At 43.7% G+C, this 14,222-nt stretch overlaps 2 protein-coding genes across 3 annotated transcripts; both read left to right on the plus strand.

Moving 5' to 3' along the window:
- Nucleotides 1-1,996: 1,996 nt before the first annotated feature.
- On the plus strand, nucleotides 1,997-8,659 carry LOC120697176 (V-type proton ATPase 16 kDa proteolipid subunit-like). Of its 2 annotated transcripts, XM_039980318.1 has the most exons (4): nucleotides 1,997-2,006; nucleotides 6,426-6,545; nucleotides 6,647-6,932; nucleotides 8,280-8,659. In XM_039980318.1, the coding sequence occupies exons 2-4, from the start codon at nucleotides 6,464-6,466 to the stop codon at nucleotides 8,410-8,412; spliced, it is 501 nt and encodes a 166-aa protein (XP_039836252.1). In that variant the 5' UTR covers nucleotides 1,997-2,006; nucleotides 6,426-6,463; the 3' UTR covers nucleotides 8,413-8,659. The 2 variants fall into 2 exon arrangements, with proteins under 2 accessions (XP_039836252.1, XP_039836251.1); XM_039980317.1 differs by lacking the exon at nucleotides 1,997-2,006 and having other exon boundaries at nucleotides 6,371-6,545.
- A 528-nt stretch (nucleotides 8,660-9,187) lies between these two features.
- On the plus strand, nucleotides 9,188-13,614 carry LOC120697175 (zinc finger transcription factor YY1-like). The gene is made up of 6 exons (XM_039980315.1): nucleotides 9,188-9,488; nucleotides 9,603-9,661; nucleotides 9,913-10,112; nucleotides 11,004-11,093; nucleotides 11,706-11,846; nucleotides 12,809-13,614. Exons 1-6 carry the CDS (start codon nucleotides 9,379-9,381, stop codon nucleotides 13,322-13,324), a joined length of 1,116 nt encoding a protein of 371 aa, XP_039836249.1. The 5' UTR covers nucleotides 9,188-9,378; the 3' UTR covers nucleotides 13,325-13,614.
- Nucleotides 13,615-14,222: the final 608 nt, after the last annotated feature.

The raw sequence follows: 14,222 nt of genomic DNA on the forward strand, positions 1-14,222 counted from the left end.
GAAACTGGCGACCAGAGGGGGGTGAATGGGAGCCGATCAAAATTTCTTTCGAAATCTGAAACGTCGGCCTATGTCCCAAAATCACCGCAAGCCCTCGGACCTAGGTCAGCGAGAATAGCTATGGACAAGCTATCTCGAACCAGAAGACCCAGGTCGCAGCGCGGAAGCAAAGCGAGTCGAAACGCAGAACTGCCCTGCAGTGACCGGTCAGACCGGTTGCACAGACCGGTCAGACCGGTCGGGGTGGAGATTCAAATTCCAGACCGGTCAGACCGGTTACTCAGACCGGTCGCTCCCAGACAGCCCGCCAACAAAGCTCCAAATGTCAAATCTTGAGTAAACGAAGTCCAAATTCGATGAAACTTGGAGGAAAGCTTTGTAACTACCCCGTGAACATATCCCCAAAAGATCTCACCCAAAAGATTCACAGATCGAGAGAAATCGAGGAAAGATCAAAGAGGATTGGAGTTTTCTCAAAAACACAAAATCGCCAATTCGTGAGAACTCATGATTCCAGGAGGTTTGGCACTAGGCTATATGCATAGGAATCGTTCCAAAGAGTTCATCAAACCACGAAATCAAGGATTGTTCTCCTCCAAACAAGAAACACACCAAAAGAGGAGAATTAAACCCAAAACGCAAGAGAGAAGGGGAGGACGAGATGCTCAGCACACACAAGTGAATCTCAAACAAATTTCATCCATTTATCTCAGAGGAATTCACCTATACAAAGGCTAGAGCCATCCGCCCATCATCCACCCTCTAGATTGAAGAGATTAGCTATAATCTAACCTCCCTTTGCGTTGGAGTTCTTGGCCCTAACCTAGAGCAGGGGCAGGGAGAAGGAAAAACCCAGAGAAAACAAAAGACTCAAGAGACTCAACCAGCCACGGGCTGGGGGGGTATTTATACCCGGCTGCTGCGGCCAGACCGGTCGGGTCAGCAGCACCCTGCTGTACAGCCTCGATCGATGGCGGAGCTTCTTTCTTTGACTCGAAGTCTTTGCTGCGATGCCGCCACATCGATGAAGATCCGGTCCGCGGTTTTGGAGGGTCCGCGAAACCCGGGTAGGTGGCCGGTTTTGAGAAAACCGTCAAAACCTCACGCGCGGGAAGATTCCCGCCTCCACGCCGTGGCCCTAGACGTCGTTCCCGCCTCGGCCTTCTGACGGCCCTAGACGCCGCCCGACGCCCGTCACCTCCTCGCCCGCAGCGAGGCCCTAGACGCCGTCGACGCCTGTCGCCTCCTTCAGTCCCGAGACCGACGCCCGTGCCTCCACGACTTGGCGTCTTCAACCGACGTCCGCCTCCTTGGTTTTGTGGCGCAAACCAAGAAACCCGTCTTCCGTCGCCGCTTGCGCCCTCGATCCAGGAGTGGACGCCACAGCTGCCGCCCGGTCCGAGCTCCGGTCCCGGCTGCCCTTCACCGTCGTCCACCGCACGGTCCATCGGCCACAACACCTCCACGGCAGCTCCCCGTCGACACTCGACGCCCGTGTACCTGCAATCCAAAGACCAAGCGCACGATCACACCGCACGGTTGACAATTCACTCATTACAAGCAGGATAGAGTACTCAACATTCCTCATATCTAGATTCTGCTAGCATGCGTGGGGATCCAGCTCTTTTATATGCAAATGATAAATCAAATCAAGACCAGGCAAACTTGCATTTTCTCTAGGCATTTATTTGTTGGAGGAAGCATCATATCATGTCATCTGCCTGCCCCTTTGTTAAAAATGGACAATATGCGGTTTAGTTGAGAATTGGTTCCATGAAAAAAAAGCACCATCGGTCTATCTCGACAATAAAAATATAGGCCGGCTAGGCGACAGACCGCACAAAACATGAACTTATGCATGCTGTCTTTTCAATGGTAGGAACGCATTCAGCAGATCACCGTTCAAGCAAGCTTTCTTTCTCCTTTATCTCCAGCCTTGCAAGCAGATCTTTGGCTCATATCTTCAGAAACGACATGACTTGTCAACTGGCCTCTCTCTCTCTCACACACACACACTGATGCTATTATAGTATAACAATAAATAAAACTAACCTTCGGTGTATGTAAAAAATTTCTAGAACCAACCAAAGTAGGCAAGGAAAATTATGATTTATTCAAAAGGAAGCCTTTGCCCCGGAAATTAATTCTTAAGATAATTATTTTCTGCAGGGATTCTTAACATTTTTAAGTACCAATTGTTGGGAATAAAGATTAACCCTTTGGAGGAGTTAGATTTTGTTTATCTAAATCTAATTAAGTTAAAATTTGTAGTGCCACCATAAAAGGAAGGATGAGAAGAAAAAGTGCTGGAGCGGGCCCCAATAATCAAGCTTTGCCTTAACTGGGCCAATCATTGCAACTGCTTTCAAAATTGAGAGGTGACTACACTACATATATTGAATTGATCATCGTTGATTAATTGGACGGAAACTATCACACCAATCTACTATCTCAGTCATCTCTCAATTCAATCAGGCATTTTGATGGCACTTTTCTGTTTGAAGGGGAATGTGGGAGAAATTGAAGGCTGCAAACGGCTTCGCTTCTCATTTTCTCTTGTGTTTATCCTTTCTTTTGTTTTCTTTCCTTTCCTTGCCTTTTATTTTCTTTCTTCTTTTTGAGGGGCCCTAAAAATCCCGCCAACTAACAAACAAGTGCTTTATTTTGCATGATTGGGTGGTCGTACTATATCAAGCTGATAATACTATAGGTTGCAGACAAATTAAACATACTTATTTTTCTAAAATGGGGTACATATTGTGTAAATATACAGTAGCTACCCTCCCAAAAAGAAAAAAAGGAAATTTTCAACAGCTAAGAAACATGTGAACCATGTTTGGTCAATTAAAATGCATGCTTTAGCTATAGCGACCTCCTGCCTACTCTTTTTTTTCGAAACAAAGTGGAGACACGATGCTCACAAACGCACGCACACTCAACCTCTACGAATACACACAGCCCTACCTCTATGAGCACCTCTGAAAGAATAAACCGGCAGATCGTCAAGATTAACGACGTCACCACTTGTGCATCCTTCCTGGCTACTCAAGTCCTTAATTTTAGATATCTTTTTTGACTGTGAAGTTTTCTATCATAAATGATGATCATTGTTAAGTCTCATCATCCTACAAGCTGCCCGGCGTGGATCAAATTAACTTTTGGAAATCCACAATAATAATCAATGAATTATCCCAAAGACATCGAATTTAGTGGAACTGAAGCTGCCATGGAAGAAGCTGGAGCATCTCCGGCAGTCCCCTTTTCCCAATAAACCATCACTATTAGGAGGAAAATATATTTCAGTTGTTCTCCAATACATCTTTCTTTCCCCAATAATTATTGTTTTATCCAAATATTTCACTCCAACTCTCCTCAAATAAAGGGAGAGTTCCTTGTCTTCCAATACGATAGTCTATTGGAAAAGATTATTGTGGAACTGTAAAAATATCCCTCCCAATAAACTGTGAAAGCGATATTGGGACATATCTCAATATCAACTTATTGGAAAATATTTATTGGAAGAGTGCACATGACACTGTATATATATATAGTACTTGGCAGACTAGGCCAGTGACGTGTCAAATAAACGTTGGGCACGTACAGCAATAATTGGGGAAAAAACACATGCACAGTGCACAAATATGCACGTAGGGTTGCAGTATTATTGCAGCAGCAGCACTGTGGTAGAGTAGTATGCGCCGTTGTGGTCTCACACTCACACACAGCTTTAGTGAAAGTGTACGTATATCCATTTCACCACGGTCGATCGATCAGGACGCTTTACACGATCGAAAGGTTTGGATCGACAGACGATGTGTGGTCGATGATATCGATCATGCTTTATCTCCGATCGATAGTACTCGCCGTGCAAACGTACGTAACTGTGTGTGGTTGGCCGGCGATGGATGGATGGATGGCCTGGATGATATTTTGGGTTGCACCTGTCGACTGCCGTCCAGCTAGCCCAGCGTGTAAAGCAAAAAGCCTACTGTGCTGTACATCACAAATGTGCACGCGGGCCAACTAACATGCATGCAGTAGCTTAGCACCCGGCCGTTATACGTGTGTATGTATACGTGATACGTCCATACTATAGGCAGGCATGTCCACATTTCGGAAAAGCAAGTTAAAGGTGGCACTTTATTTGGTTATTATTGATCTACATACCGCACGTTTTGCATATGCATGCGCACATGTATAATAAAACATATATATATATATATAAGAAGCGGTGCATGTGCATGTGCATCCACAGTAGAGTACCTAGTAAATAGTCGTATCGACTATCGACCTCATGAGTGGCAGGCAATTGTGTTTTCAGTGGTATACGATGTTTCTATCAACGGTAAGACGTCTGTGATTTTAAAGATGTTCGTAATAGGATATGTGTATGTGCGTAGTGGTGAATGTGCATACCTCGTGAGAGTCTAAGTTTTACTGTATAGTTTTTAAAAAATATATAAAAGGAATGAAGAAATGGTCCGGGTCGCCATTCTAAAATAAAGTTTGAGGGTGGATCGGACAGTACAATAATTAAGCATGGTGATCGAATGATAGCTAGCTTACTGGTTAAGGTTAGTTATCATCTGTAATGCACACTCATAAGCAAAGCAAATTCACCGCGTTCGGCAGCCTGGAGCTGGAGGCTAGAGCTGGAGTGGTGCGAGAGAAAAACACTGTTACCTGGCTGGTGGCTGGAGCTAGAGTGGTGTGAGAGAGAATTATTGTAGGGCTGGAGCCCTACCCACCAGCCGAACACGGTGATTAAAGCAAGCATTAAAAGCGAAGCCGCGGCACAGTGCCACAGTGGGTGGAAGATATGCATGCAGTAGTACCACATGCATGTGATGGGTGTGCGACCGATCTGATGATCGACATCAACGGCCGACCTGGAGTCCGGGACCGCATCACAAAGCATACTATATACTCTTTCCGTTCTAAATTGTCAATCGTTTGATTTTTTATCTTAAATTTAACCACTTCTCTTATTAAAAAAATTATACAAATATAGTTAAATTTAAATTATTTTTGAAGAACTCGTATTAATGAAACAAGTCATAACAAAAAAATGATATTTTGTACAAATTTTTGAATAAAACAAATGATCAAACATGAAATCAAAAAAGTCAAATGACATATAATTTGGAACAAAATACATAGCCAGATCCGGGTTCGTCGTGCTAGCTTGTGATGGAATCAAAGCATTGGAGATTACGTGCAACAGGTACACTTCGCACTGACAGTAGAGAAATTAAAGCAAATAAATGTATGAAAATCATTCGCTTTTAAATCTGAAATACAGTACGCGAATGTAAACCAAAAAGGCTCTATTTGATTCACCCCTAAAAGCGTGAAAGCAAAGGTGAAAATGTCTTCCATTTTCTCCAACAATATCCTTATTTTTCAATCAAATATAGAAAGCTTCAATTTCATCTTTTTTAAAAAACAAAAGTGCTATTGCACCAATGTGCATATCTCCTAGAGGGAAACATTCACCAATCCTGTAAATTTCCACCCGCTCCCCCCCTCCGACTCTAGCTGCGCTGCCGCTCTGGCGCCTCCGCCGCCGATGCTAATCACCTCTAACTCGAACTCCCCTGCCCTAGTTCTAGCCTACCGATTGTCCCCCCGACCTCCGATGGCCAGTGACATCCCAACTCCTCGCCATACCACCCTCGCAACCCGCCTCCGCTGTCAAGCTTCCCTACCTCCCACCACCCACCTCCCTCTTTCTAAGGTCGCCAGTAGCCCCATCCGACCCCCCCCCCCCCCCCAACACACACACACCTCGAACTCCGCCCGCCGCTGCTCTCAACGAGGAAGATAAACAGTATCGGTGGCACCCTTCGGCACCCTTCCACGAAAGTTTGTTTCCCACCCCTGCGCGTGAGGAATATATTTCTTTGATTTTCTGCCTTGTTCTAGGCATGGATATACAAACTACTACTCCCTCCGTTTCAAATTATAAGATATTTCAACAATCTTGGAGAGTTAAATTTTTTTATATTTGACCAAATTTATATAATAGAATAATGACATTTATTATATAAACTAAGTACCATTAGATTCTTGATTAGTTATATTTTCATAGTACATTAATTTAATATCATAAATTTTTATATTTCTCTCTATAATTTTAGTTAAATTTGAGATTGCTTTAACTCTCCAAGATTTTTAGAATGTCTTATAATTTGGAACGGAGGGAGTACAAATGATTGAAGGCATAGGCATGGAGATGCCCTTATTCACCAATCTCAGCCCAGGAACTAAGAGGCAGCCCACGAGCCGAGCCGAAAGAAGGATCAAAATCCCAGCCCATGAGCCCATGAAGAAATAGTATTGTTTTTCTCCGGAGTCCACAGAAAAGGAGAGAGATCGTGCTCCAGCACGCAGGATCGTCGTGGCCTGACCCTGATCCCGTCCATCCTCTCTCTCTCTCTGTTCCCCGGCGAGACGAGATCCCATGGCGGGCTCCACCTTCAGCGGCGATGAGACGGCGCCCTTCTTCGGCTTCCTCGGCGCCGCCGCCGCGCTCATCTTCTCATGTAAGCACCACCCGCCCTCCTCCCCGTCGCTTCCCGCGTCAGATCTCTCCCCTCCCTGCCCGCCTCACCCGCTGGATCCATCCCCTCTCTCGGATACTCAGGCATGGGCGCCGCCTACGGCACGGCCAAGAGCGGCGTCGGGGTCGCCTCCATGGGGGTCATGCGCCCGGAGCTCGTCATGAAGTCCATCGTCCCCGTCGTCATGGCCGGAGTCCTCGGCATCTACGGCCTCATCATCGCCGTCATCATCTCCACCGGGATCAACCCCAAGGCCAAGCCATACTACCTCTTCGACGGCTACGCGCACCTCTCCTCCGGACTCGCCTGCGGCCTCGCCGGCCTCGCCGCCGGGATGGCCATCGGCATCGTCGGAGACGCTGGAGTCAGGTAACATTATCCGCTTCATTTCCATTTCCTTCCCTTCCCTTGCGGTACATGGATCAAGGACCATGTGGATCATTGATGCTGCTGCTAATCATGGGAGCTCTCATTGTAGTTGAGATCCATTGCGCACGTTTTATCTGGTTTGATTACAGCAGACAGCGTATTTGTGACTGATTCGGGCTTGATAAATTGTCGCCAACCTAAGATCTGTAATGTAATATAGGATCGAGCATGATAGCTCAAAGCCTAATTCATGAAAATGAGTAGATTTTTCTTCCTTGCCTTAGGCATGGATGGTTGCAAACTACAAATGACTTATGCTTGTCAGTTTAAGGCTGTTTGAGTTTGATCTCGTATTACGACCATAATGCAGTCTCTGCTTCTTGAAAGGGGAAAAAACATTTGGGTCTGAATTGGGCATGCTTCAGTAGTTACGCTTACGCATGGCATTGTTGTCAGTGTTCGGCCTCTAGATTGATGTAATAAACAAAAAGGCTCCTCCATGAGTTTGATATGTTTCTTGAACATGCAATTACATAGTGATTATGGTAGCGGTGCATTCATTGAGGATTTATTTTGGTTCTGAATTGATATTTCAAAATCCATGATCCTCCAAACTCCATCTAGTTCAGTTCATTTCACAATTTTTTCCAATAAATAGAGCTTTTGCAGCAATTTTCCACATGAACTAGGCATGTACAGTGAACTTGGTGAGAGGGTAAATGGGTTGTGATGGCAATAAGGATTTTCACTTTCGTAATTTTATTTGTTGATTGGTGATACCTACTCTACTCCTGTAAAACTTTGATCTTTGGACTCACATTTATGGCATCATAATGAGCTGGTGTCTTAATCCACACTAACCTTTTGCCCTCGCACTCAGTTGACCTGCTAATGAATTTTTCAATGAATGGCATGCAAATATTTCAACTCAATTTATTTTGTTACCTCAGCTTTAGTACTTGTGGAGCTCTGTTGTACCAAAACTTATTCAGGCTGAGTATAAATAATATGCCGTGGTAGACTAGTTTCTGTTATTGGTTGCTAATATACACTAGGTTTTCTTATAAGGAGCTATATTTTGTTCCATGGCCAAATTTGTTACAGCTTAGCCCATGTTTGCATTAAGTTATCATTATATTTTTCTTATCATCTGCAACATTTTTCCATGTGAGCTAGGCATGCTGTGGATTTGGGGAGGGAGGAAATGGTTAAAGGGTTGTGGAATTAAGGGTTCCATTTCGTAGTTTTGGTTGTTAGCTTTGGTGATACATGTTCTACTTCTACAGCTTAGCCCTTGTTTGCAGCAAGTAGATAATCTTAGCTCATTCTGACTTGTCTCCTCTTCAGGGCGAACGCACAGCAGCCAAAGTTGTTTGTGGGCATGATCCTCATCCTCATCTTCGCGGAAGCTCTTGCTCTGTACGGTCTCATCGTCGGTATCATCCTCTCCTCTCGTGCTGGCCAATCTCGTGCCGATTAGAGGGGGTCAGAGAAATACACACGACTCATGGATCATTGTATTCAAAGTGTTCCTTTTCTCGGTGAATATTGTGCAGGATCATGTTGAGCCTGTTCCACACCCTTTGTAATATTATTATCATTGTTCTGTCATGACAAACCTAGCTAGCGCTTGTAGTTCGTGCTGTTGTATTTATTTGAAATAATAGGCAGCAAGCCCCGGATGTGATGAATAAATAAGCAAGCTGGACCAGTTTTTGTTCGTTCAATGCTGTTTGATCTCATTATGCTTGTAGTGCTTGCAGCGCTCTGTTTGCTTTGTGTTGCTTCACGAGTTGTCGGTGATGCCATATTGTCATAGTCACCACTGATGCCAAGTTGCTGCCATAACAATAGTTACTGGTTCTAGTTATAGCTTCTTGTTGCTTCTTCCATGAAAATGTGCTGAAATGACTGGTTTGCACCAATTTTTTTTAAATGATGGCGCAAAGTATATAAAGACATCAATAGTGCTGAAATGATGAAGTATAAATTGTGCGAAATGGATTTGCTTTTATGTAAATCTCATGGAGGTTTGAATGGAACAGGTGCGTAACAATCAGGTGCCCAAGTGCGTGAAACTATGAATTCTGTGGTCCTGTCGTTTTACACAGAGGTCAAGAAAGTCAGGCTTGAACTTGCAAGTTTAGCACTACTCATCATCATCACCATGTCGAAGAGGAGTATCATCATGGGAGCTTGAGGATTTACGGTTGGATTGTGCTTTGAGATTCGTACAACAACACAGGGGACGGAGGGAAGAAGGCAAAGCCAAAGGCTTTCTCCGGCCGCCGTTAAACCCGCGAGCAAAGGTGAGCTCCGGCTCCGACCGACCAAGCCAAAACCGACCGAGAGGCTGCTCCGACCCACCCGCAGCCGGCGAGAGAGAAAGACGAAACCCTAGGGGGGAGCGAGCTAGCCATCGGCGCACAGGGAAGAAGGGACGGCGATGGAGTACCCGGCGGCGGCCGCCGGATCGGGGGGCTACAAGTACTACTACCCGCCGCAGCAGCCGGTCCGCCGCCCGCCGCGCCCCGCCGCGCGCTGGGTCAAGCAATGGTGCGTCCATGTCCTCTGTCGCGCTGACAACTTTTTCAATGCTTCTGCCGCGCCCGGAGTCCGATTAACCGTGAGCGCTCTGCATTGTTTCTTTTGGTTGCGTTCGGTTCACAGGATCCCGATGGATCTCGCGTCCTCCGGCAGCAAATGCTCTCTCTTCAAGTGGGTCAGAGGTACTGATTTTACTACCACTAAATCTCCTCCCTTTTCTTCATTCCCTTGTTTCCCCCCACCATTTCAAGTGGGTCACCGGCAGCAAATGCTTCAAGTATGATGCATAGGTAATTCTTGAATTTCGAGAGGCTGATTCTAGGTGTCCATTGGAAATACTGATGGTTCATGGATCTAGAGCACTAGCTATGGCTGATTTGTGGTAATTCGCTGCTGGTGATTAACGACACCCCCCTTCCTTACCGGTGTGCAGAGGATGGGCATAGAAGCTCCAAGGAAAACCCCAAAGTGCTAGAGGCAGAGGCGCCCAAGCCTGAACCCACCACAGAGATCCTTTTCCTCTGCAGCTACGAGAACTGCGGCAAGACCTTTGTTGATGTCAGCGCACTCCGCAAGCACGCTCACGTGCACAATGAGAAGCAGTATATCTGCAATGAGCCCAACTGCGGGAAGGTATCTTACATTCTAACTATCTCGACTGGGAATTATCATAAGTACCACCTTTTTTTTGTTTTGTTGAATTTACGCACTTCAGCGTTGGTGTACTTATAGTAAACATCTAATTATGTTCTTATTTCTTACAGAAATTATGATGTTCTTGTTGAATTGAGTATGTCTAGCTGCTATCTGTAATTGCACAACCTTTATCCTGACTAGTCCTGTTATTTCCCTATGACCCTATAGTGTAATTGATCTTTTTATAGATTTACTCTGTTATTACATTGCAACCAATGTACAAAATAGCCCGCTAATAGCCTGCTATTAGCTTTTTAGGAGATCTACCGCTACGCTATACAACATTTGTCTGCTATGTTCGCTAAAGGTTTTTTTTTACAGGATTTAGTGGTAATAAATGTGCGCTACATCCGCTAAAGATGTAGTCAAAAGAAATAAATAATCAATATAACTAGGGTGGACCATAGACAAAGCAGCACGGGCATAGTTGGGCAGTCAAGAGACGCGTTGAATCTATTTTAGAGTGTTAGACCAATGATGCTTCTAATTTTGTATGTAATTATTGATTCCTTTATCATTCCGCTAAATGATTTAGCTTCCGCTATAGCTCTTTTAGCTTTTTGGAAGGGCTTCCGCTAAATATCTTAGCCCGGTATTTCTTACATTGATTGCAACTAATGGCAAAGTAAATAGTAATTAATCTGATGCTACCTATCATACAGAAAAGCCTAAACAGACAGCTGTACATTTAATTTTCTAAGCCCTTACGCCCTATCTTTATATTATTATATACCTAAAACCCAGTAAACCACATGTCTGCTATACTTATGCTGAGAACATTCAAAGTGTCAATGTAGACCCTAATTACTTAGTTGTTCTGTCATGCAGAAATTTGTTGATAGCTCCAAGCTGAAGCGACACTATCTTACACACACAGGACAAAAAGATTTTGTCTGTCCGCATCCAGGCTGTGGTAAGGTGATTACCTCATCCTTCTCTAGCAATGCACTTATAAGGTATCATGGATTTCTACAGCACTGTGGCTCCTTTGCTTTTAACCATCAAGATATACCTTATCCTTTCCAAGTTATATATATCCACACCATTCTTTACATACCATGTCATGTCTAATGTCGAGCTGCCATCTGATTCTCTCTAATTGAATATGTTTTTTTTTAAAAATTTTGTAGCTCAATCTAATCAAATTTCATTGGATCTATCCAGTCCCACTATGTGTCTATACTCAAGTACTCAATCGATATGTTCCTAAAATTGTTCCTGATTTGGAGGTTATACAACAAAAAGCTTCCAGTTTGCACATCCATGAGTCCATGACTGATGACTCCATGAATGATCAGTTTGAAATAGTTTATTTTTCCCTCTAAAAAATTGGGGTCCTTAACTGGCGCCGGCCTTATTGAAGGCCATTTAGGCGCACGAGGATATGGTGGCCTGATTCAAACCTCCTAGCCAACTGGTCCTTTCCAATTCCTTTGTGTTGATGTGAATGGATGCCCTTTCTTATGGGTGTGTGTTATCTGGCTATTACTGCATTCATATTTTGTAACAAACTAATTCTTTGAATTTCAGGCCTTCTCGTTGGATTTTAACTTACGGTCACACCTCAAAACACATGCATTGGAGAATTATCACATATGCCCTTTCCCAGCATGTGGCAAAAGATTTACAAGTGACTCCAAACTAAGAGTCCATGTCAAGTCACATGAAAAGGTACGTTGCTATTGTGCCTAAACTTCTTTAATCATGATACAGGGTACACCTGCCTCTTGGTTGCTTGTTGCCTGCAGTGGTTACTATTACAGTATTACTTTTTGTACAAAACTAAGTTACATCCTTGGTACTAAATGGATATAAGAAATGTGTAAAAATAATCTGTGAAAGGTTATCTTAACTAACTGTTTTCTACACCCCAGCGCTATCATGCCAGACTGTATTGCAGTATTTCTCAGTGAGGCTGCTCATTTTTTCTGTGTTGTATGTTGTGCTTATGCTATAGTTGTTTGCTATCAAGCTATCAGCCTATGAGCATCCTTGTAGATTTCTTCCTTCTCTAGGGATGAAGATTACGTTGCAAACAGTCCTTCAGAATTCTGATGCATTTGTTTTTATATAAGGTGGAGGGTATCTCAACGCTCGGGTATTATGTTGTTTGTGGCTGAACATTGGACTATATAACAGCTTTACCCTGACACCTTGTAGAGAGTTTTTTGAACTGTTCATCAAGTATAATTGATTAACTGCATAGCTAAACTCCTATTGCAATAAGTTGTAGTACATCAGGTTTGTCAGATTAATCTCATATCAGTATACTAAATAATCAAGGAGTCTCCTGGGTTAAGCTGGCTAACGCATAGGATGGTGGGATGTCTCTCCCTTTGAGAAATTTTTCAGAAGGGATGTATCTCACTTCTGACTGCACTTGTGTTCAAGAAAAAGAAAAAAACAACAACTAATAATCATTTTTAAAGTCCAGTATTACATTAAAAATTCACATTTGCTAATCTGAACTTGTATATTCTTTCCATGTTAATGCAAAGTTTGCATATGCCCATGGTCCTTGGAAAGCTATTCTAGTTTTTCTGCAAGTTTAAATTATTAACTGTAGCACATTAGCAAAACTATGTCTAACTAGTGAGATTGATTCGATTGTGTCCATTGTGGTCATGGTGCAGACTGGAACTCCTGTTACAGTGCAACATACTCCACCAGTAGAAAAAACTTACAGTGCACCAAAGCCTTCGACTCCAGCAACCACAAGCTTTCCCGATCGCCCGTATGTCTGCCCCTACGAAGGTTGCGACAAAGCATACATTCATAGTTACAAATTGAACCTTCATCTAAAAACTCAGCATCCTGAACACGGCCAAGAGGAAAATGGTAAGCTTGGTGCTTCTGGTCAGCATGGTGTGAATGAAACGTCGTATCAGTATAACTATGCTGAGGTTGGTGACACTGCACCAAACCCCAAAAGAAGCAAGACCCACAAGGTCCACTCGTCTAAAGTCTACAATACCAAGATTTCAACCTCGATGCCTTCCAATATCAGTGGTGTCAAGAACCAGTGGTCAGGTAAGGCTACGTACGAAGATGATAGTGAAGAGACAGAAGAAGATGGGGACAACAACATTGAAGATGGCTGGAGGTATGGTAACAATGCTGATGATGAGGAAACTCAGGATGAAGATTGACCAACAGCTCGTCCTTGTCCCTTTCCTGACATCCTGCTGAGTTTGTGGATTCTAGGTAGATGTGGTTGGCTGCTACATTTTGGTTTTTGCAAATTCTAATTATCAGTAATTTATCAATGTAGTGGTAATTCTAAGCTTTAACCATAGTTAGTAGTCGGTGTAGATGGTGCATGATATATTGTACTCTGATATGTGCTCCTTGATATTCACTTCCCCATGAAACCTATGTGAAATAGTTGGGATATATTTTCCTTGACATTATTTTTCATTTTAAAGATTTTTTCACTTAAGTTACTTTATTTGCTGAAGATGAATGGACGAGGGAGTTGAAAAACCAATCCACGCAGTTGATGGAAAAGAAAAAAAAATGGTGGAATAGGCAAAGTGCTGAGCGCTGTGCATGGTGCTGTTAAGGGGCCAAGTTTTACTTATAAAAAATCATCCAGAAATCGCCTGCTGATCTTGGGTCTTGCCACCATGAACTTTATGGTAGGAGGCGCACTCATGCTTTCTGTAGTTCGTCAGCTCTGTTGCTTCCTGCCTGAAGAATTGCCATATGAACTCGCAATGGTATCGACAGGTTGGTTGGTTTATTTTGGTTTGGTTTAATCTGCAGTTCTGCACAGATAAACCGTGGTGAAAGTGAAACGTGTCAGCTGCCCAAAAGGTTGAGCTAGGAATCAACCAATCCCTCCAACCATGGGTGTTCGTTTGTGCTGGCGGCTGTGCAGCTGCACAACACTCGGATCATGCTAGCACTTCCGAGCATGGTTGCAATGGTTGACGAGACTGTTAATAAAAGGGTACCAAAAGAAGAAGAAAAAATTGGACATGCGGGGGATCGAACCCCGTGCCTCTCGCATGCAAAGCGAGCGCTCCACCATTTGAGCTACATCCC

Source organism: Panicum virgatum, chromosome 3K (assembly GCF_016808335.1).
Source record: "Panicum virgatum strain AP13 chromosome 3K, P.virgatum_v5, whole genome shotgun sequence".
NCBI lineage: Eukaryota > Viridiplantae > Streptophyta > Magnoliopsida > Poales > Poaceae > Panicum > Panicum virgatum.

Bases quoted from the DNA above. Each gene is read 5' to 3' on its own strand.
- LOC120697176 (XM_039980318.1), top strand. From the start codon at position 6,464: ATGGCGGGCTCCACCTTCAGCGGCGATGAGACGGCGCCCTTCTTCGGC. The intron at 6,546-6,646 runs GTAAGCACCACC...TCGGATACTCAG, and splicing joins CGCCGCGCTCATCTTCTCAT to GCATGGGCGCCGCCTACGGC. The intron at 6,933-8,279 runs GTAACATTATCC...TCTCCTCTTCAG, and splicing joins GTCGGAGACGCTGGAGTCAG to GGCGAACGCACAGCAGCCAA.
- LOC120697175 (XM_039980315.1), top strand. From the start codon at position 9,379: ATGGAGTACCCGGCGGCGGCCGCCGGATCGGGGGGCTACAAGTACTAC. The intron at 9,662-9,912 runs GTACTGATTTTA...ACCGGTGTGCAG, and splicing joins TCTCTTCAAGTGGGTCAGAG to AGGATGGGCATAGAAGCTCC. The intron at 11,094-11,705 runs GTGATTACCTCA...TTTGAATTTCAG, and splicing joins CGCATCCAGGCTGTGGTAAG to GCCTTCTCGTTGGATTTTAA.